Raw genomic sequence first — 23114 nt, forward strand, 5'->3', positions numbered from 1 at the left:
GAAGAACCAGGTTATGCATAAACTGCTGTTATGAGTTATCTGCAGTAGTTGTTAGTGCTGTGCTGGTTTCCTTGGGTCAAGAATTGTGACTTTCCCCTCCTACAACAGGCAGTGATGGTTTCCAGCCCCTTTCTGCTACAGAAAAGGGCATCTCTGAAGCAGCATAACAGGGTAAGTGGCCAAAAAATTACAGCCAGTTACAGACTATTGGTTCTTGGCTTTATTTAACCTTTAAACTAAATGATTATCATCTTGTTCTCATGTGGAATGCAACATTTCCTCCTATTCTTGTGCCCAAAACGAAGTGAAATTTCCACACCGCACAAAGTGAAAGCATAAACTGAAGTGACAAATTCACTGGGCTTTGATACTCTCCCATCCTCCACATCCTCAGCTTAAGGGGCAGGGTTTTTTTCTTGCCATGGTGCAGGTGACAATTCATACCTCAGCATGAGTTCAACAAAAAGGCTCAAGGAAATTGTTACACCAGCTTCACCAGCACCAGGTCCTGTAGCTACAGGCACTCAGGGTGATGCTTAAAGCCTATAGGACAGGTGGGAGTTGGGTGCAAGGAGATGCTACTGCTCCCTGTTTGCTATCCCTTGCAAGTCTTCAGCCTGACCCACTACATCAAAGGCATTTAGTATTTCAGCTCACAGGTGAAACTACAGTGCCCTTGTGCAGGATTTCTAGACCTGCTCTACCCTCTTCCACTCACCTCAGCCAGACAACCACAGGGTCTGGCATTTAACAGCACAGGAATGACTTAGGAAAAAACAAAATAACCACCAAACAACTGGTGTAGCCCAAGTTGGTTTTGCAATGCTTTTATTACTGTATATATTAACATTGTTTTGGATAGTATGCAGCAGGCATCTTGACATTTAAGTTCATTTGTGCACTTCTCTGACGGGAAGATGTTTTACCCTCAACACACCTCCTTCTGGTTCCTGATCTCAGCAGTACTCACTACTCCTACTGCTCCCGCTCTCCAGGAGCAAGTCACATTCGATAATGAATTATACCAACAAGCACATCTCTAATAGAAAGCACATCACTTTATTGTGAAGGTCTCAAGTGGAAGAGTTCAACTTAACCATGACAATACTTTAGGTATTACAATTGCCTGTTGATTGATGCAACTATGTTGAAGAAAGCTGTTAGCCAAAGTCATCCCCCCCACCCCCCCCCAAAAAAAGAGGATATTTGCACCAATTTTAGTTTATACCTCACAACATACCTAGGCTATATTTGTACTATCACAGGGTGTATTACTACTAGGGGAATGTTACATGGTCTTTCAAACATGAGACTATTTACAGAATAGGCTGAACATTTGAGTTTAGATAAAGCTGAACAATTTTACATGTATAGGAAGTGTTATAGGCTAGCTTTCCTGTGGCTTTTAGCTAGACATCAGGCACTAATGATTTGATTAGCTCTGTACAAAGACTCACACACTGTCCAAAACCTCTTGGCTGCTGGTTAGTTCCAAATTGTTTGACATGACATAGCGCCGACTGTGAGCAACAGTCTGTTGTGGGGCGTTAACTGTCCCCATTTCATCCTTCTGATGCCTCTATGCATAACAGAATAGAAATTAAGCTGTTGCACTAAGAGTATTGATTAAAAGAGGATGGAATTAACAGTATATAGAAAAGACATAATATACTGGTAGAAAGTTACACCACCTCAAGGTTATGTTGAAGTCATTCATGTGAGGGAAATACTGTTCTCTCCCCTACTTCACAAAGTGGACAGGAAATTCCCTACATTGAGTCCTTGAGAAATAAATTAAGTTCCAAGACTAAGTTAGGGAACTGTTGTACATTCCAGGTGCATTATGCCTCCATGAACATTGGTGGGGTGTTCCTGGTACAGCGTATGTGTCTTAAGCACCATGACAACTCAGTCTTTTGGGCCATAGTCACTAGTTTTAGTTGCAGGGCAGGTCTCTGGTCTACTAGAAGGTTTGAGAGCCATGGCTGCACACAGATATGTTTTGTGCACAATGCAAGCCTGATTTCCCCCTTAGCCGTACAAATTAAGACAATATTTATCACCATACAGTTTGATATTACTTCCAATAAGTACAATATTTATTAAACATTTCTTCAGTTTTGTTACATATTGTGCAACAAATTACAATATTCTGCAGCCACAAATTATATGCCGAGTATGAAGAAACTATTAATCAGATAGTGTGATCTTTCCATTTATAATTCTACAAGAAGGAACTAGCAAATCAGATCTTACATATATCTTACTAAATTTTATGCATGGAAAGTGACAGACACTGTTGTGCTGTTTGATACAAAATGGCTAAACTTCATCTTCAGAAGACTAAACCTGACATCTAAACATGCCAATAGAAACATCAAAACAAAAATACATCCTAACCAACCACAGGAAACAGTCTGGTATCAGGAAAAGCAACAAGGATTACACGTTTATAAACCAGCACACAAAGGTTTAAAACAGTTCTGAAAATGAAGTTAGCTGTCTTGAGTCAAGGGAATAAAAAAAGTCAGTATTGACCATTTACAATCTCTGACCTTTGTGGAGACGGTAAGAATCTGTTGTAGTGCAGCTACATACAGTACAATTCAGGCAATTTTTTTTTTTTCACTTGGGTTCAGATTGCAAATTCATTGTTGTGAGACAAAAGGGGGGAGGCAAGTTTTAGCAGCAACCTCCGCTAGACTGCTTGACTGGAGTGCTCTGAATTTTAACATTGGACTTCTCCGCACCACCAGCTGTCGCTCCCGGACCCATTCGCTTTTTAATCTCAGCAGCCATGGTCATGAAAGACTGTTCTACATTTGTGGCATTCTTTGCACTGGTTTCCAAAAATGGAATTCCAAGAGAATCTGCAAATTCCTGCAAATTGAGAAACAGTGAACAGTAAGTTCATACACAGGTTCATACCTTGTTTTCTGGTGAACCGCTGGATAAACCACAAGTTTCTAGACCACCACCCCACTCTCAAGCTCCTGTCTGATGATGACTATGCACTGCATAAACTGCTTGCTATCTGTGTTCCAAGGTGCTTCCCTGCACTAGAACTTGAAGAGCATTATAGTCCAGACTAGGTGCTCAACCAAGCAAACACACATCAATATGAACGTACCTTTGCTGTTGTATAGTCTACTACTTTCTTTGTGGTCAGATCACATTTGTTCCCCACCAACAACTTGTTGACGTTTTCACTGGCATAACGGTCTATCTCCTGCAGCCACTGTTTTACATTATTGAAAGACTCCTAGGAGATAAGAGAACTGTAAGCGAGACTCTTCACCAGGAGGGAAGCTCAGCACTGTTCAGTAATGACTGGGAAAGAATATGAAGCCGTGTACTTATCGGTGTGATTCACAACCACAAGAGAGAACTCTGAACATTAATGCTACTGTATTTGTCTGCAGCACAATATTCCCAATTGCCCCAGGACAGGGGAGTTGCCACAAGGTCTACAGAACTCCTCAACCCATGCTCCAAGCCCTACATGATTGGTCTGTCCTCCCTCACTGCACTCCCACCCGTTATTTTTTCCCTGCTCCACATCCTGAATAGTCAACAACTTCTACCATCTGGGATTCTTCCTCCTCCTCCTGTAGCAGAGATAAGACACAGCTGAAACCAGAAGAATTCCAGGCATTTACAAGGTACCTGCTATTAGGTGCAAACCATTGTTGTAGAGATGCTGGAACAACCTTTGACTCCAGAAATGCAGAACTGCCATGCTGAGCTGATATTCAAATTAGTGATTGAAACCAATTTTTCTATTAATTCAGGAAACTCTACACTTCCTAAGAGCCCTTCAAACAGGACAACTGCACAAGTAATCTTCAAGAGATTCTCCCACAGAAAACACTAGCCTGTTTGTCACACATGCTGAGAATTTTCTGTTTCAAATGCCAGTTTTTATTATAGACCAAAGCTGAAGTACATTCAGAAGTCTTTCAACAGCTTCCACCAATAACCCAGACTTCCTGCTACCAAAGGCAGGGTGAGAAGTATTCACATAGAACCAATTACCTGCCCAGCAAGTTTTATGTTAAGTCTAAGATAAAATTGCTTTAGAGCCACAGATCCCACTGCTCCTTTTATTTCTGTGTTTAGGCCCAAACCAGAGATTAACACATATTTGGCTTGATAAACCTTAATGCAGCCTGAAGAACATGGTCACTGTCTCCTTAAGAAGTGCTAAACTGTGAAACACCCAGTTTTATTTACTTATCAGCCTAGAGTATTCCACCTGGAGAAACTCTCCAGGCACAGGTCTAACACTTACCTGATCCGTAACATCATACACAACTATGATGCCATGAGCGCCTCTATAGTAACTCGAAGTGATAGTTCGAAACCTCTCCTGTCCCGCCGTGTCCCACTACAAGACAAATAACAGGATCAGTTACTGCAGTGTAGCTGTATCCATGTTAACGCATGAGTTTCCAGAAAGACAGCTCAGCCATGCCACTACAAGCATATCCAACTCACAGCTACAGAAAGGGCTCTGAAACCATATGCAAATAGTTAAGATATCCCAATCTTCTGAAATCCTAAGAACTACACTTCAGTAGGTACTTTTCTAGAAGTGCTCATTTGTTTGGTTCCAGACAAGCACATAAAGATCTCACTGAGGAAAACATTATGTAGTTTTGACCCAAAACAGAAGCCACCGTGGTCAGAAGAACAAACATACAAGCCAGAGCTTGAAAACCTGTTAAGGTCAGAGAGACATGGGTCTCTAACAGGACCACTCCTTCAGCTTCGCAGGTACAGGAGCTGAGCAAGAGCATTTAAAGGCAACATTTAAAGACAACATCCACTTCAGAGGATGAAGTGCAACAACTCAAACCAAACTTGGTTCCCCTCTGCTGAGAGTGTTAAGGGAGGACATTAGGTGCTTGCCCTCCCTCTGCACCAGGATGGGAACAGCACTCACCCAAACACTTCTCTCCCTGGAGCCATGTTGAGAATATGGTCAGCCACATAATAAAAAATAGACTCGCAGATTTCAGTAGTAGACAGCATTCCTAGTGGGCTCCTCTGGACTCGGGACAGCTACATCAGAGTCTGGAGGCTCAGACTCAGCTTTCTGGCCATAAACTGGACTCCTGCTCCACAACACAGCCTGGAATCCCTGAGTCATTGCCTCCAAGTCCTGAGAGCCTCTGCTTGAGCTGGAAGCAGTGGCTGACAAGGATTGTGTGACCTTGCATAGATATTAGATTTCATTACACCAGCCACCCTTTCAGAGTGCTTCAAGATTAGATGAAAGAGCTGCCAAGTCTGTTCCCCTGCTTGTTCCAAGTGAAAGGCCAAAAGCATAACCAGAAAACACCACCCAGCACTAAAGCAGACAGGCCAGTTACAAGCATTTGTCAGTTTTTCCATTCGGATCAACAAAAGCAGAGTTTCCAGCCCTAGTCACTGCAGCCTGCTATTAACAGCTGCTGTGGAATTCAGGCATCTTGGACAACAATGTGATGTTCTTGCACTTACAAATCCTTGCTAAATACTGCAGAACTACACCAGTTTTGATATGAGAGCACTCTGGCATGGGTTTCTACCCTTCTTCAGCTCACAGCCCATAGTGCCTTTTCAATACTCCATCTTTTCCTCCCCCGGAAAATAAATTTGTAACAAGTCATTTCCTCTTTCAGGCACACAGCCTGGACAAGCATCCTTCTTTAAGGAGAGGTCATGGAAGGTCTTCTAATCTTGTAAAGACTGCCTAGCCTCTTGCAACAGGGACAATGTCACTTATTTTTTAATGGTTAAAGTACAAAGATAACTACCAACAGTTATGAATGTAATTCTGTCTTCAAGAGATTAAAGTACCCAGGAGTTGAGAAATACTACTTACTATCTGAAGCTTGATTGTTTTCCCATCTAGTTCTATAGTTCTGATTTTGAAGTCCACACCAATCGTGCTGATGTAACTTTCTGTGTACGTGTCATCCTAGGAGAAAGAGTGAACATAAGTCAAGCCAGCCGCACCTCTTCTGCACTCACCTATTTCATTATGCAACAGGCAGGCACCAAGCAAACAAAAGTACTTAATTCCTGAGCAAAACCAGCCTGATCCTTCATGGCAAAGTCCAGTAGGTAGCTAGGTATTTCCACTGAGTAGTTAATTTTCAAAAAATTCTGCAAAGTTCTTTAAAAGCACCTCAAACAACAAGACTTATGTTCCAAAAACAAGTTTAAAAGCCTCTTTTCTGGAAATCCTGTAGTATTAAGTCCTTTTGAGCTGTAGTTTAAAAAACAGTCTCATGTTGGCAGATTGAAGAGCTACTTAGAATAACCATTATGGTTATTAAAATGCCTCAGATTTTTATTTTCCTTTGATGGTTTTTCATCTCTATTACATGGCAGCTACCTACAACAGGTCGGGGGCTGTGCCTCAGTCACACTCCACATCCAAATTTCAGGCCCTCTGCTGCCACAGCTGGTTGCTAAGGCAGTTTAGAATTACAGCCTGGCTACTTGTGTTGAGTCCTCCGCTCTGCAGCCTGTGTAAATATGGGAAGGAAAACAACCCTGGTTTAGCAGCTCGCACAGACCTGACTGCAGAGCCTCCACCAGGCCTTAAGGCTCACGGGAAGCGCTGGCTCAGTCTTTCCTACCTTCTAGCGATTGTTAGCTTGAAGTTTCTATTCCTGAAGTACCAGTAGGATAGAACTTCAGGTACTATATACCACAAAAGGCTTTATGGAACCACCAGCTATCACAAAAGCAAGGGATTTCTTTGGGTTGTGAATGGAAGACACCTTAGTAGTAATACATCTGCCTGAGGGAACACGTGCAAGAAAGAATAAGGTATTAAGCCTTTAAGAATGACATTTCCTTAACATTTTAACACTCAAAAGGGTATGTTTGAAAAGCCTGACGCCATTTAACCTAGAGCAAGAAGAACAGAGGTAAGCGAATGCTGCGGAAATTCCTTATGTCAGGGTAAAATAGCTTTGTTAGGAAGTCAAATTTCTAAAGGAAAAAAGCTACTTATTTGAAAAAACGCCAGATAACTGAGCACAAACTTAAGCTGGCTATCAAAAAAGAAACATCGGATTATTCACATGAAGCCAAAATGAATTCAGAGAAGCAGGCTGGACTGATCTAGGAGTGCTACTCCAGCCTTGCTGTCGCTTCCAACCCACTGCCTCCAGTGAGCAGAGCAGGTTACATCTTTCTAGTGTTCATATTGGTTTTAGTGTCTTCCTGTCCTACTACTGCACATGCTTGGGTGATGCTGTTTGTACACACTAGACCACCATTTCATATTAATAACATGAAACAGACTCTTCCCAGAGGTGCCTAAAGCAACTCTTTAGGCTGTGAAACTGCTGCCATCATCTTGCAGTAGTTACCAAACTCTAGTTTCTAAACTAATACCTTATATTCTCCCCTCCCGTGACAAAGCTGCACTTTGGCATAGATGTAGATAAGGAGTTCACTGGAGTCCAGCTTTTTCTACTCAGCTGTCAAACCCATTAACTTTTCCTGTTGACAGGAAAATAAGAGCTCCTTGCTTCAACCCACCAGCAATTTTAACATTTATTACATACTCATTCACTAAAGGAAGCATAAGGCCTTGTTATTCCTAGAGTATTATTTAAATTACTTCTCCCTCTGGCTAAGCAGTCAGTAGGCCATTCCAATGAAAATATCAAACTTCATCTGGCTGAAAATATTCAGATCAAGCAGTAACTGACCCAAGTTTTGCCCTGACACATTTGTACTCTTCATGCCTGAAGGCACACACCCCAGAATTTAAGTACGTTCTTCCATCTTCAGCATTACACCACTAGCATAATTGTGGAAATTAATACATCTTCTCATTCTTAAATAACATGAAAATGAGACTAGACATTCTTGATACTATTTCTTCCCATATCACTCATGAACAAATACATCAGCTAGAAACAAATGCAGAAACTTTTCAAAACTTTCATTATCCTTGGTATATCAGACCAGAGAGACCATCAGTCCTTCCAAATAGTTCTTGTAGCAGAGAAAATTTTGCTAAGTACTGGATGGCTTTGTTACATGAAGTTTTCAAGCATGATCACTTACTGCAAACCTAAGTAGAAGGCAAGATTTCCCAACACCGGAATCTCCAATCAGAAGTAGCTTGAATAAATAGTCACTGCAGAAGGAAAAAAAAATTAAGTCACTTAATGAAAAATACCATCAAGAACCAAATTCCTTATAGCTAGCATATTATTATGTTTCAGAAGGGTAAATTACATCCCTGCTAGGGAAGTCACCAACAACTACAAGCTTTTCTGTCCAGTTTAGACACTCTCACAATTCACTTAGTTCACCTGCTAAGGGAAATGTAGAGGTAGATGCTCTGAACTCAGAATTTTTGTGTAGAACTGTGCCTTCCCAGGAAGTTACTCTGGAGATATAAGTGTGACTATCACCAAGACTAATACACTCCTACTGCAGCCCTTTGTGGCCTAGCTAAGATTAAAATCAAGCTTTGCAATTAAGAGCATACCTCATCATTTGGTTGAGTGACTCAGCTAACATGCAAATGGTATTACTAGCCTGCTGTCCACCAGAGCCCTTATCTTTGCATCTTCTTTAAAGTCAAAGGCTTTACTCCACTGCCAAGCTTCACCAATGCCATGTAGCTGGCCAAAAGCAAACAATTGTCTCCTCAGTTTGTTACCCAAATTTAAGTTCCAGAAGAATCCAAGAGTACAATATGCAATTTAAATATACAAACTATGAACACTCAATTTAGTGGCCTGCTAAAGCAAAATGAACATCCACCTTGCACAATAGACTATTAACAGCTGACAGTGACCACATACTCCACTTGCCTTTCAGGAATTAAAATAAAGCTAAAGCCATTGCCAGATGAGGATACATCCATTCTCTAGGGGACATCAGGTGCAATATTAGTAATTCTGGATATCTGGTGCAATATTAGTAATTCTCAAGTCACACTGGACAAGGTGTCAATTCTTTTTTTGCTTAATGTTAAGTCCTCCCTACATTGAGGGAACAAGCACAGGATCAATGACCAACCTAGTCTTATATTTCGAAGAGTGGTGAAGATTTCACTGTTGGCAAAACATTAGATTTTGTGCTAGTCATGAGACTAATGAGGCAGTTTACTACTAGAGATCAAGTAGCAGGGAAAAAGCAAGAAACCACCACTTACACAAGTTATTTTGCTTTTAAGTACTAGACTAGCCTATTCTAGGTTTAGAACTCTTCAGTCCTGTAGCATCCAGGATTAAGTCCTGTTCTCATTTAACCACAGGAGTTTACAACAGATGTATTTGTCTACTTAACCAAATTGAGACAAAGTGTACACAAATGTCTGAAGTCACCTTTCCCCACCTATTATTCCCCAACATCGCCATTGACTGTGGCTGGCAGGAATCCAGCCAGAAAACTGCATCCATGCCCAAATAACAGCCAAACTGATGGTCCATCGCTCGGCTTCTCACCGCTCTTCTGCGCAAGTGCCCAGACAACTGTCATCCTGGCTGGTCCCAGGCTGCAAGAACATGCTCAACTGAAACACTCATCACTTTCCACAGCACTTCTCTCAAGGCTAGAGAGAAGCCGAAAGTGGTAAATGCAGCAACTAATAAGCTGATCTTTAAAAATGCAACCTTCTCCCACAGTGTAAAGCTAAAAGCACTCAAGATATTAAAAAAAAAAATCAAAGTCAAAGGATATCTAGCAGTTTACGGTCACAGAACTCACTGCTCCACCTGTCATGTCATGCACTAATACAAGGCAAGATGGTTTTAGTAGAATGACAGTTATTAACCCAAACTGTTCAGCGGAGATAAGTCACATTACATCACAACCCACATATCTTAACAGCTCCAAGATAGCTGAAGCACTATTAGTGACCAGAGGCATTATTACTGCTCCTATTCTTACACTGGTCATTACTGACAACATACATGTTTCTTGAAAATTGGGCCTACCCATGAAGTGACAACAAAATACTCCCACACAACCTGGAGCCCCAAGTGCTGCCTCCCTGTGTGCTTCAAAGATTTGGTGTTTCCTGGGGCTCCATTTGCAGCAACTCCACCACAAGCACTAGCCCAGTGTGGCCGAGGATGCACAGTTGTTCTTTAATCATAAAAAAATGTGGTTTAAGCCCACTGAAGTATTACAGTTATCTTCAGCTACACAGCTCTGCTGCCACTCAACCACCACCATCACACAGGTACCAAGGCAAAGGGCTACTGACAGCCCCTGTAGCAAGAGACACTTAAAACTCATAATCCTCACTAATAACTTAGTTCTGAGAAATTCAAGGTAATATGGAAACAAAGGTAAGGTACAACAGCTCTGAGACCTTGTCTGCTGTTCAGCCTGGGCCTCCTCCCCCACAATTATGCATAAACTGAAGGCACAATTGCCTCAGCCTTCAAACAACTCCTCCCTACTTCAGCAGGAAGTTCGGGTTGTTCAGTTCTCTGCAAAACCAGAATTTTCAGCAATCCTGAAGTGAAATTATTACTTACAGCAAGCACTAATACACTTGAAAGTATTAGAGCTTGCAGCATGTTATAATCCCCTTAAGAATGGTAACACATGAGTATTGCGACTATATTGTCTTCACTAAAATTAGTGGAAAAAAATTAATTCCTTCCTAGGTAAGGCTTCAGCTAGGAGTCTGAAAGACCCACTTGAGAGCCTCCTTCTGCTTCCAAGGGGAATGCAGGTCCTCCCGGCCCCCAAACATCAAGTAACTTGTCTTCCTCTGTTACTCTCACTGCTAAGAGCAGCTCCCAACCAGATCTCCCCTGCTATTAGATCTTTCACTGTTCAGAAGCAAACAAGAACAACAATGATTTATACACAGTGCTACGGTTAAGTTAAAGTAACAAGAGCCCAGGAGCCTTAAATACTAAGTTTGACATCTCTGCTATTAAGACCATCCCTCACTCTGGGGCTTCAGTATTACCAGAAGCAAGTGACCCCCACCACAAGCTCATATGGTGACTTAAGTCACCTGCCTCACCCCCACCAAAACCAAGGCCAGGGCCAGTCAGGCTGCGGCACAGCTGGGAACATCCTTTACTGAGCCTCCTCTGTCTCCAGCTTAGAAACAGGTGCCATGCCACAAAAACCTAGTTCTGCCAGATAAGCAAGACTGATGCTCAGACTTGCATAATTCAGAAATAAAGTAGAAACTTGCTATTTAGGTTTTAAAAAATTAAAATAATTCCATATTCCAACAATATAATGCCTTCCCTTCTAAGTAGAGATCCTTTAGGACCTTTTAAAATACAGCAGGTGCCTAGAGAACCAAACATACACCCTGTTACACATGGTGTGATGCTAGGGACAGCTCTCAGGGTACAGCAACAGTTGAAATCAACTGAAGATGAAAACAAGCTACAAAAAGTTCTGCAGAAACCCATTTCTGGAATAACACAAATATTCTGTCAGTGTAGTTTAAGAGGTTCAATGGTAGTGAAGTGCCCAACAAGCCATACAGGTTAATTTCTGAAGCCACTGAATTTTGCTCTTTAAACCTGAAGGCTTAGCTCTTCCAGTTAAGCGAGTCTTCATAAAGCAGGCCAAGCTATGCAGCATAGCCTTCTCCACACTACATGGAGATAGTGTGAATTCAGATTTATCATTCAACTATTTCCCACCATTTATATAAGCAAGTCATGCTTGGCCTGCTGCAAGAATAGTGCAGCAAGGCAAGCAGGTATCGTCAGTAAGAGTGAGGCTTTCAAAGCCTCCTCATGAGGAAGAGGATACGGTAACTTCCTCTTGCCAAAGAGATAAAGGATAGATATGTTAAGTTTAATTGCTTCTTGCAAAAAAAAAAAAAAAAGAGAGGCATCTCCAACAGAACAGCCCTGTCAAATTTTTCAACAGTGAAGCAGTATCCTCCTGTTACATGCATTTTCCACGCGATAGTCAGCAAGTTCAGTAGAAGACCAGAAAGTCAAGTTTAGGACAGACCTAGCCAAATCTGTGTGGAACAAGGGACCTGTGGGCCTCTACAATGCTGTTGTTTATACAAGTAGACATGTGGGGATTTCTTTTTAAACACCAAGAAGGTTTTATGCCAAAACAGACAAGACTAGGTAGTCATCTGTCTCCAACAAGGAACTGCTGGAATCAGCTTTAATCACCCATGTCAGCTGCAAGTAAGTTCACTGTAAACAGGTACTCACAGCCTCAAATCCCCAGTCTTTGTTCTACCACCCCAGAAATTTTGAAGAGGAGCATGACTGTCACTCTGATTACATACTGCTTGTGTAAGTAAACAGAATCCAGAAGACATAATGCCACTTTGCATTGCAGATTGCTGTTTAGAAAGGTTAGAACACAAACAATTTCAGATTATTCCAGCAACCCAGAAGCTGTCAGATTGTCATCTACTGAATACCATCACTCAAGACTGAAAACCCCCACAAAGGTATTCTCCAGCACTTCAGAAGGTGGCAAAAACCTCCAGATTTACTCCAAAAAGCACTTTATTTCCCCATCACCCCTTGAAGAAGGTATCTAGAACAAGATCCAGACACTACAGAACATCGATCAAGATTAATTCCTGATACCACCTCGGATAGTTCACTCAGTGTTTACACTAGTCAGCCTACTACCTGCAAGTTGCAGAAGGGGTAGGAAATGCCAAACCTGACATGACCTAGTCACAGCAGAGTCAATATTGACATTTTCCTCATTTAAATACCATAAGGTGGGAGAAACACAGAAGGAATGCATGCCAGTGCTAGGTGGGCAGGTGTTTTTAGAATTTACCTTCCAAATGCTAGCACTGATCTCTCATCCACCCCTCTTCAGCTCCTTCACTCAAATGCAAAAGCACATGAACTAGTTCACTAGGTTGTCCCGCGGCCCTGACATTTCAAGGAAGCTTTTGAGCACAAACTTCCTGCAAATCCTGGCACCAGCAGCTTCTAATCCTGTAACTTTAAGAAAATTGAAGGAGGTAGGTCTTTTTATTAAGAAATTTTAACTAGCTATCCCACTGACCTCTGAGAGTTCTGGCATGCCCAGGAAAAAGGATTTGGGGCTACAGCCTGATCTGAAGCTGTGATAAGGATGTAAGCATGTGTTATATTATAGGCAAGGCACTTCTAAAAGGACAAACGGACATCCATACCCATTACAGGTAACCAGAAGGAATAAGTTAGAATCCCATAAATCTTATCCCTGGTTTAACATTGATCCAAGCATACATATTGCAGTGACAAATGTCTTCTGTCCATCTCGCCACACCCTTCCCATCTCCTATCCTCATCCTGCAGATACAACCCTCTCAGGAAGTAGCAATTTAATATTACAAATTAATCTTAAACTACAGCTTTTCCTCTTTGTTTCGCTTTCAAGAACTCAGCCATCCTTACCACCATGAATGAGCACTCTTCACTGAGAACAAGTCTCCCTCAAAACATTTTCCCCATCTTCACGGCAGCATTCAGTATCTCATTGCAGGAAACTACTCTTTGCATCCGATTCTAGAAAGCTGAGAGGCTTCACGAAAGGTAAAAAATAGATACGGAAAAAAACCCTTCGATCTGTTTCTGTGCAGACAGTGCCAGTGGCCTAACACTTTTCAAGCAGTCTTTCACTACAGAACCACCCGCCTGCATAGTAAATGTGAGTTTAACCCCACAAGTCATTACGATCTCAGAGGCATCAACAATTTGTTGGTGTTTCACCCACTGACTACATCCAGCTACTGTTTTGGTGTTTTCCAAAGCCACACGAGCAATCTTGTTATGTCATCTTGCCAAGATGTAACTTGAGTTCCCGGCTGTACCTCTTCATTTGCACGAACTCCCTCACACGACCTGATGACTACACTTTGCCTTCTACTCCTGTTTGCTCTTCAGGTGATTTTAATGGGCCCAGAGTGCTTGCAACCACACTGCCATAAGCAGAGAGCACAAAAGCCCTTACCATGCAAGTCAGCAGCCTCAGCTGTGTGGAAAAACATGCTCTGAGGACAAAAGTTGTTAGAAGTGTCATCCCTGAATGGAGACAATGGGTATCTAGAACAGTAATGTCCTACCATACAGGCATTTCGGTACCATAACTACTTGAGTTACATTAGAGGGCACACTGGCTCCATCATCCCAAACGGGAGTGCCAGCAGAGACAACATCGGTGAAAGAATCCTAAAAACACTCTTCAACACTTAAGTGTTGAGAGTGCAGCAGCTATTTTTTAAAGTGCTTTTTAAACTAATCCCAAGTATCCCCTCTGATTCACTCAAAAAAGCCATGAGTAAAATTAGGTTTATTGTGCCCGACATCCTGGTGGGAAAGCCACTGCTCTTACAGTTGCCAGGATACAGACAACTGCTGACCAGAGAGCTCTGACAGTCTTACTCCCGAGCAGGCCAATTAGAGAAAAAGGCCATATCTGTACTGTGAGATACAACGACCCTTTGGAAAATAAAAAACCCTGTGCCATCACCAGGTTTTCTAGGCAAGTGCTATTTCAGCTCAAGACAGCCCCAAGAGCATTTCATTATCAAGTCACAGCGTTGCAAAATCTACATAGGCAAGAAGTGTTTTGCAAGAGCCATGTGACACACACATGACTTGCAGCTAAAGTGAAGGGTGGACCTCTGACTAGTAAGCTGCCAGCCGCGACCGGCCAGGAAGATCGGCTTTCACAAAGAGCTGGTTTCCCCCCCCTCGCTTGTTGTAGCCCGGGCTCCGATGTGCGTTTTCCAGGCCGGGGAAATCCGCCGTTCGCTGCCCCGCCGGCAGCGCTCCCGGAAGGAGGGCGGGATGCCGGAGCCGCCCGCATCGCCGGGCCCATGGGTTTGGAGCACGCACATCATTAACTTTTCATGGCCCGCCGTGCTGCCGCCTCCCCCGCCGGTGCCCGTGACCCAAGCCCCCGGGCCGGCAGCAGCGGCCCGAGCGCCCGCCCCCCGCCGCCGGGCCCCCGCTCCATCGGTGACCGCGGGGCCGCCCGAGGCCCTCAGGCCCGGCCCCCCCCTCCCATCCTCCCGCGCCAGGCCCGGCGGCGGCCTCACCCCCTCACCCCCCCGCCTGCCGATGGCGGGGCAGCCGGGCCCGAGCCCGCGGCGGGGCCCCCCCGGCCCGCACTCACTATTCGGGATTCATGCTGGACATGTCCGTGGGGCCCGCGGCCCGAGGGACGGCGAGCGCGCTCTGAGGGGGGGCGGTCGCGGCCTGGCACCTCCCGCCGCCGAGGCGGGCGCTCCGCGGATGCAGGCGTCCAACGGCTCCCGCCTTCGCCCGGCGCTCGGCTCGGCCTGCCCCTCCGCCGGCGCCCTGCCCGCTCCGCGGCCTCCGCGCTCGCTCCTCAGCCCAAAATGGCTGCCAGAGCCCAACCAGGAAACGGGGCGGCCTCTCGCCGAGCAGCGCTTACATGGCCGGGGGGCGGCGGCGGGGCATGCCGGGAAAGCGAGTCCGCGCCGCCGCCGCCTGCCAGCGCCGCCGGGCGGCCGCTCGCCGTGCCGGCGGACTCGCTTTCCCGGCGGCCCCCGCGGCGGCGCCGGCGCATGCGCCCCGGCCGGCCTTTCTTCCCTCGGCCCCGTCGGCTCGGCGCGGCGGGCGGCGCTGCTGATTGGCCGGGGAGGAGCTGGCCCGGGGTGACGTCGGCGGGAAGACGTGGCAGCTCGGACGAGTCACCGCGCGGGCAGCAGAGGGGCGTGGCCTCGGCGGGCGGGGCGGGGCGGGGCGGGGCAGGGCGCCCCCCCGCGGGCGGGGCCGGGCGGGGCCGGGCGCTCCGGCCCGGGAGCAACGGGGTCGGACGGGGCCCCGGGAACCCCCGGGCTGCGGGAAGGTGCCTCCCCACCGCGAGGTGCTGCGCCCAAGCCTCCCGCCCGCCCGGGATCCATACCCGCCGGTACGGCCCAGCCAGGCGTTCATTTTTCCCGGGGCACAAGGAGACCCCGGGTCCGTCTGGGGGCTGCTGGTGTCCGGCACCCCCGCTACCGATGGGGTGTTGGGGTGTTTCCCAAAGGCCTTTGGCCAGGGGGGTTTGTCGGGAGGGACGAGCCCGCAGGGGAAGGGTTGTGAACATTCGAGCTCTAAAATGAGGACAGGCAGGGAGGTGGGGACCAGGGAGACGAGCAGGACAACCGGCTCTGCTGCTTGTGATACCACTTCGTGTGGGGTGAGGGGCAAAAATGGGGGCGTCGACATAAAAATAGGAACAGGAGGGGTGTCTGGCAGCACACCGACATCTCCAGCAGAGCAGGGATCTGTAGGAGGTCAGACTCCTTTTCTCTGCATGCGTTAATAACTAACGATCCCTTTTTGCACTGCCACTGCGTCTTTTATCAAAAGCATTTAACAAGTATTAATTAGTCACATTTCATAACACTCTTTGGGCACAGTAAATATTGCTACGCTCATTGTACTGCTGGGAAACAGAGGCATGGAGAGATTGTCGTACGCCTGGGATCTTGGAGCAAACGACTTGTTAAAGCTGGAAGAAATCAGAATATAGCACCTGGTTTTCTGATCAACCACTTAAACCAAATTCTTCCTGAATATCAAGTTGTATCGCTGGCATTTTTTGTTGTTTATGCTTTCAGATTTATTCCTAACAAAGTCATAGCCTTTTCAACATCGTCAGAAAACACACATCGCTGCAATGCTACACTTCATTCTAGGCTCGGACGCCGAGCACCGCTAAACCTTACAAGTGTTAACGGCTCCTCGTAATCAGCTCGGGAATTTAAATCCCCACTAAATACATATTATCTGATGTTATTTCATTACAAAGGGCATAGTATAATACATTGACCAAAGTTTATCTTCCAACTGGCTCAAAGGACAGGAGGAACGATCGGCACACGGATTGTGAGGCCGCTGCAATATCCTGGGCAGGGAGGTGCGTGTCGGACTTTGTCTCCATGCGGCAAGCTGGGAAGCGCTCCGGCAGCCAGCTCGGTGCTCATCTGTTCCGTGACTTCCACCAAGCTGCAAGTCACCAGCCATGTCAGCACACCAGGGGACTACCGAAATAACCAACGTGAACAGGAGCCTTTCCATTGGACAGTAACAGAGCTGAAGCCCCAGAGGAACTGAAATTTCACTGTCTCATCCTTTTTTTCCCCCACAACACGACAGCAAAAAGTCACTCACGTTCCACATATCTTCATGGTTTTATTACAGATATGTTTAATTCCTTAAAAGAAGTCAGTAAACTCTGCCGACTATCATTGAAAATATTCAGCATTGGTTAAAAAAGGTTTTGGGTTTCTTTTGCTTTCTTGCATTGCTTGTTAGGTAACATAATCTACAGGTGACTCTGCCACATAAATTACTGTATGTACTGCTTCTGTGGTGGCCATCGCTGAAGATTCTACTTCCCTTTCCCTGTTACTTTGTGTATTTGTGAAACAATACCCATTTTGTTTGATGTTTGCCATCAAAACTCTGGCAAAGCCTTTGAACCTCTCTCCTCTCTCACACAGCATGACTCTTGAGGCGCTCTGTGGAAGGTGACCGGATGTGCAGGAATATCCCAGATGACAAACTTAGTTTAGCAGACAGCACATCATTCTCTGTTGAATACAAAAATCATGTTTGTAGGGATATTTTTAACACTTGTGCTTTTAATTTTCCGTTCCCCAATGAAACAAAAAGCTCCAACCACCCCAATTCCTTATTCTGTTGTGAGGAATAATGCTGACAGGCCACAGTAAATAGGGCTCTGCCACATACAGCGCTGTGTAAATGTATCCAGCGAAGGCAGAGCAGACACCGGGACAAACCAACAGCAGCATGAGCTAACTATGAAAACCGCAAATTAGATTTACTTCTGAAGTAGGGCACAGGTTAATAAGAGTGGGGGATGCTGTTTCATCTTAAAGAAATAATAGCTTCCATGTCTGAGAAGAGCATATTTCGTCTGTATGACCGAACCAGCAGCGTAGCAACCCACGGCAGGGCGAAAAGTGGGTTTACGTCAGCTCTGCAGGGAAGTGCAGGGAGGGTTTTCCATTGCCCATATTGGAGGCTGAGGTCATCAGCTGCTGTGATGTCATCAGCTGCTGTGACGTCACCAGCTGCTGTGATGTCATCTGCAGCTCGGTGTCTGCAGATGTACCTGTTTAACTGGATGAGCAGGCTCAGGACCCCTGCCTGGAGTGGTGATTTATGACGCGCGTATCAGCTTCTGTCCCGTTTTTCCTCCTTCCTTCTGTGGGTTTGCATAGTTTGTCGTGAACACCATGAACCACTGGATGGTCAGAGAGGCCTCGCTTGTCTCCTGCTAACCAGAGCATAATGCAAGGAGCAAGATCAGATGCCAGTTAGTGAAACATTATTCATATACCTTCAGGGCTGAATTCTGTCTGTGCCAATAGAGGCTGATTTTATCCTGTTAGTGAAATCAGCGGCAGAATTTCCTTTGGCTTAGGCTGTAGTGCTCTGCTAGGAAAAGCCATGAGCACAGGTTACCTTGAGCTGTCATGGTGACCTGCCATCCCCTGCTCCTGTCTCTCTCCTCCTGAGGCCACAAACAGCGTGTGCCAGAGGAGGCTGCGGAAAATGAGGGGACAGGAGGACAGGGGATGCGAGGGAGAGGGAAAGCAAGCTGCAGTGGCTGCAGGCTGCTGTGAAAAGGGCGAGGAAGGAGGAAAACCAGCACAAATGATGGGGGAGGAATGTTTCAGCTGCATGAGCTCAGGTTTTGCATTGCACTGCGGAGCCCACATGCGGGCTCTGCTGTGGGGCTGTCAGTGGGACTGGGAGGGTATCGCTCGTGTGGATTGCAGCCTGCAGAAAACAGCAAACTGCTCAGGATTCATTCTACCTTCCTCTTCTGCACTTATTTCAGATGAAATGGTCAGTATTTTTTAGCTGTGTAACCACGCCACATAGTCACAGGGCAAAGGAAGGCTTCAGGTCTGCTCTGTATGACACTCGTTACCCTGAAAATGTCTGTCTTCCCCCTGTGTAACAGTTCTTGAACAAAAAGTAGGGAGGATCAGGCTTGTGACCCAATACTACCTCCCCATAAAGCTGTCATGTTAGTACAGCAGTGTTCAGATATCACTCAGCTCCTGCCAGTGTCCTTTTCCCTAGACTATGTGTAACATCAGAAGAAAACAATTTAGGTATTTATTTCCCCTCTTGCCTTCCTCTGCTCTTCCTTTCCCCTCCCTCTTCTCAGCATAGTGGGAAGCTCGCAGGCTAACAGCCGCGCAACAGCCACGCGGAGAAGGTCAGGTACCAGGAATGCACAACAGCGAGCTGAGGTGTTGCAACCGAGTCTTTTGACACCGGGAGTACTGAGGAACAAACACTGATTTTAGCTTATCAATAGCAGCATGTCTCATATTGCTCACAGCCCTCCCATGTATTTAATCTCTCTGCAGGACTTGTCAGCTACCAATGTTCTTCTGACAATACACCCAGTCTATTTCTGATGTGCACACCTAAAGTGGTGTTAGCAAATTCTTCTCCTTATTAATTCTTGATTTAGGAAGTAAAGAGCAAAGTTGCTGATGGACCTGTGGTACCCCTAGGAGGGACAGAACAACACCTGTACTCAGGTGTAGTCTGATGTCAGAAAAACAGAAGTGGAGAGGAAAATGGTATTCTGGAACTGCTTAGAAGAGCTGGTCCACTATCACACATTGCTGCTTATAGGAGGGAGGTAACCAGATGGTGTAATGGATCTTACCAGTCTGTAAATCACCAGGAACCCACTGATCTACAGCTCCACCTCTCGTTTTTGCCTCATACAGCCTGTGCTTTTGCATCCTGTGGTGAGGGGAATGGAGCCAGAGGTTTCCCGTTGGCTCCAGTCACAGGCAGAAGCCAAGCGGATACAGGCAGGGTGAAGTGTGAAGAGCACTTGGTGGACGTGAAGGGATAGCAGGGTGCTCGGGGAGTGAATGTCCAACTCTGGTGAGCTAAACCTTTTTTGGGAATCTCCTAGAAGGAGATCTAGCACCTTGGTTGGCTCCTTTCTTCAGAATCCAGGCCCAGTTTACTTCTGTACTATTGTGAGCACGTGGGAGCTTTTGTGGCAATTGTCACCAAAATTCTAAGCAGAAAATTATTTTCAGCAGGACATGAAACACTGTAATAAGCTGGCTACCTATTAACTTAGATACCTTTCTTTATTTTTTACTTTAAACTGTCACCATGGTTCAGATCTTGATTTCCCAACCTTCTGCAAAACTGGCAATACCACATTTTGTATTGCATCAGTAGCCGTGGAGGAAGCAGAGTGTTTGGTAGTTGTGGCTTTTGTTACACAAGCCTAGTGAAAGTAGTGTCACACCGCAAGCTTAGGACAGTAACTGAACACTTTTGCTAAAATTGTAGAAAAAAAATAGGTTGGAAGAGACACCAAGAGATGATCTTGTCAGTTCCTCTGCTTCACTTGCATCTATTTCAATCCCAATAGTGATATTCTCGAAAACATCCAGAAATGACAATTCTACTGTTCCCATGGGCCATTTATGACAGCACTCACAAGAAAGGTAAAAAAACCTCAGTGGTAAAATGTTTCCAGGGATAAATCAAGCAGCTTAAGCTTTTACTTAATGTACACTTCATTGGTTATATGCTGGGCATCTTTTTAATCGTAATCTTCCATGCCACAAGAGATAAAGAAGACAGAGCTCAAACTAATATGCTGAGCTTTGGTGGCTGTGCGCCAGCTGAGGATCTGGCCTGTTTGTTGTTTTTATAATGGCAGCTCAGACTCTGGACCACAATTGTGAAACAGGGGATTGGACTCCGAGGTGCCCGTGTCTTGAGCACCTGATGTCCTGCTTGCAGCACCCGTTTACTTCTAGTAAATGAACCCTTTCTTCTTGATGCAGACTTTGGTTGATTGCCACATAGACATTGGAGCACAGTACTGCTAGAAAGCACGCTTGAAAAGGGCTCAGAAACATCAGGAAGCAAGAACACATGGGTTTGCCTAAGTGGGGATCATAGTACTCGCCACAGAACCTGCCAAGGGCTATTTTCTACCTCTGACTCATGCATTTTGCAACCCAATGGAGACAGCAGGGTAGCGCACCATGGAATTTGGCCGCTCTGCTCTTTGCCTAGGTACCTATTTGCTTAAGAGTTCGATTCATCATACCAGTTATCATCTACGTGCTCTGGCATGTATTCATCCAGCTGGACCGGCATCTCCCTGCTTGATGCCGGATGTTGTTTAACAGATGTAGATTTAATATTGAAGGTTGTTCTATTGGGTTTCGCAGGTGTTTTTTGAAGGGAGTTTCACCCTGCCAAGCTGAAAAGCTTGTATCTTCTTGTATGTGTGCGTGGCATCCAGAAGTGGCAAAAGGATACACTTCTAATGAAAAACAACAAATCGGATCAGTGGCTCTACTTTCTTTCCTGTTTTCTTCTACTGTCTCACCTGTTTTCTTCAATACCAGCTCTTGTGCCATTATTCTCTATTCTGACCTCTTCCTTTTTCAAAAGCTTTCTTCTCAATTTTTCTTTGTTCATGATCCTCCTCTGTTTGCTTATCCTTTTTACACACCTGCCTTGCACAGCATCTTCTCTACTTTGTGTTCTGCACACTTACAGGGGCCTGCAACCTGTGATTCAACAACAGAATCCCCCCTTGTTTCATGGCCTGACATCGATGATACCATTTTACACTTTCCATGATCTAGAATTTTGAATTTCTTTCTCACTGTTCTTTGTGCTTTTGCCTCTTTCTTGCCCCTTGGTGTTTTGTTCTCTTCCTACTCATCCCTTGTAAGCTCCATCTAACCTGGGTTGGTGCATTCATTAGCAGGCATATGAAAACACTTGCACGTGCATGTACAATTTAGTTGTGTGTCAGGAGAGAGAGTCTCAGACCTCTACAATGACATTTGGGTCTGCAATCGCAGATCAGACTTGTCTCCTGGAATTATCTGTTTTCATGGTGGCTACAAAAGCAGAGAGAAAGGAGGAGCCACCTCCCTTGCTACCCAGGAACAAACACGTATCTTTATGAGGAAAGGACGAGCGACTCTTGCCAGTCCCCATGAGCACTTTCCTCTCCCCCCACAGGATTAATCTGGAGTCCTACCAAGGCAATGGCTGGACGCAGACTTTGAGAAATACTGTTACAGCTTAAAAATGCAGCACTAACTGGACCCCAAAACACAGCACATACTGGTCTTTTCAGTGCTTGGGTCTCTGCAGCTTTCTAAGCACAACAGTCTTTCTTACAGCTCTCAAAAGTCTTTGTTACAACTCTGTGTTTTTCTTGTCCATACTTTCTTTTCAGTTTCGTGCTGTATTTCATGCCTAAAAATGGCAATGGGCAAAGAAATCAGTCAACAAGGCCACTTAGTCTACCCAAAGCTCTAAATGATAACCTCTGTTTGATGCTGTATCTAAACAGGTGCATTTCAACTCAAGAGTTTTACTTAAGTATTACGGAATTTGGGGAGATTTGAAAATAAGCTTACATAATTTGTTTATCCTATCAGTAATGCTGATAACTGCATACCTTCCCTGGCTGGCAGACTAAACTCTGAGTAGTCATACACTAAATTAAACTAACAATAACAGAAAAGCAGATGGGAATAATCTTTTATTATTGTTATTCAGCATGAATCCTTAAATGTAACAAAAGCTCAAGGAACAAAGCTCAGCCTCTGGATCTGTTAAGAGTCAATTGCCTTCATCTTCATCCTAACCCAGGACAGACAGAACTGAGGCAGGCTCACAGACCTGGCATTGAAAACCTTTATTTAAAATCCTTTCAGATGTCAGTTCAGGATTAGCAATCATCCCTATTATTTCAGACAGAAGCTCATAATTCGTATCGTACAAGGGTACATCCCCCACAACAGTCCTGTAAGGAGGATGGTACAGATCAGTTTAATAAAGTCTTTGAAGAAGCAAAGAACTGTCTTCGAGCGGTGAAATACTGTGATTTTTGGTACCAGATTTTGAAAAAAATAAAATTAATTAAGGCTTCATTCTGCTTAAAATATTAATCAAGTGGTAAAACTCTGCACAGTAGTAAAGCCAATATGAGAAGCAAGTATTCAGTGGGATCTTCAGTCCACAAACGGTGAGGAACCTTCTGCTTTACTGAAACAAGTACAACCTATAGGCTTCAACAAACAGGCAATATGTCCTATTTTACACAAC

At 45.0% G+C, this 23114-nt stretch overlaps 1 protein-coding gene across 1 annotated transcript; it reads right to left on the reverse strand.

Annotated features, from left to right (window-relative positions):
* Nucleotides 1-811: 811 nt before the first annotated feature.
* RAB1A (RAB1A, member RAS oncogene family) lies at nucleotides 812-15385 on the reverse strand. The gene is made up of 6 exons (XM_065631738.1): nucleotides 15109-15385; nucleotides 8080-8152; nucleotides 5870-5965; nucleotides 4292-4387; nucleotides 3131-3262; nucleotides 812-2880 (listed from the first exon to the last, which is right to left on the reverse strand). Exons 1-6 carry the CDS (start codon nucleotides 15129-15131, stop codon nucleotides 2683-2685), a joined length of 618 nt encoding a protein of 205 aa, XP_065487810.1. The 5' UTR covers nucleotides 15132-15385; the 3' UTR covers nucleotides 812-2682.
* Between the last annotated feature and the right edge of the window lie 7729 nt (nucleotides 15386-23114).

The sequence above is a fragment of the Caloenas nicobarica genome, chromosome 3 (assembly GCF_036013445.1).
Source record: "Caloenas nicobarica isolate bCalNic1 chromosome 3, bCalNic1.hap1, whole genome shotgun sequence".
Lineage (NCBI taxonomy): Eukaryota > Metazoa > Chordata > Aves > Columbiformes > Columbidae > Caloenas > Caloenas nicobarica.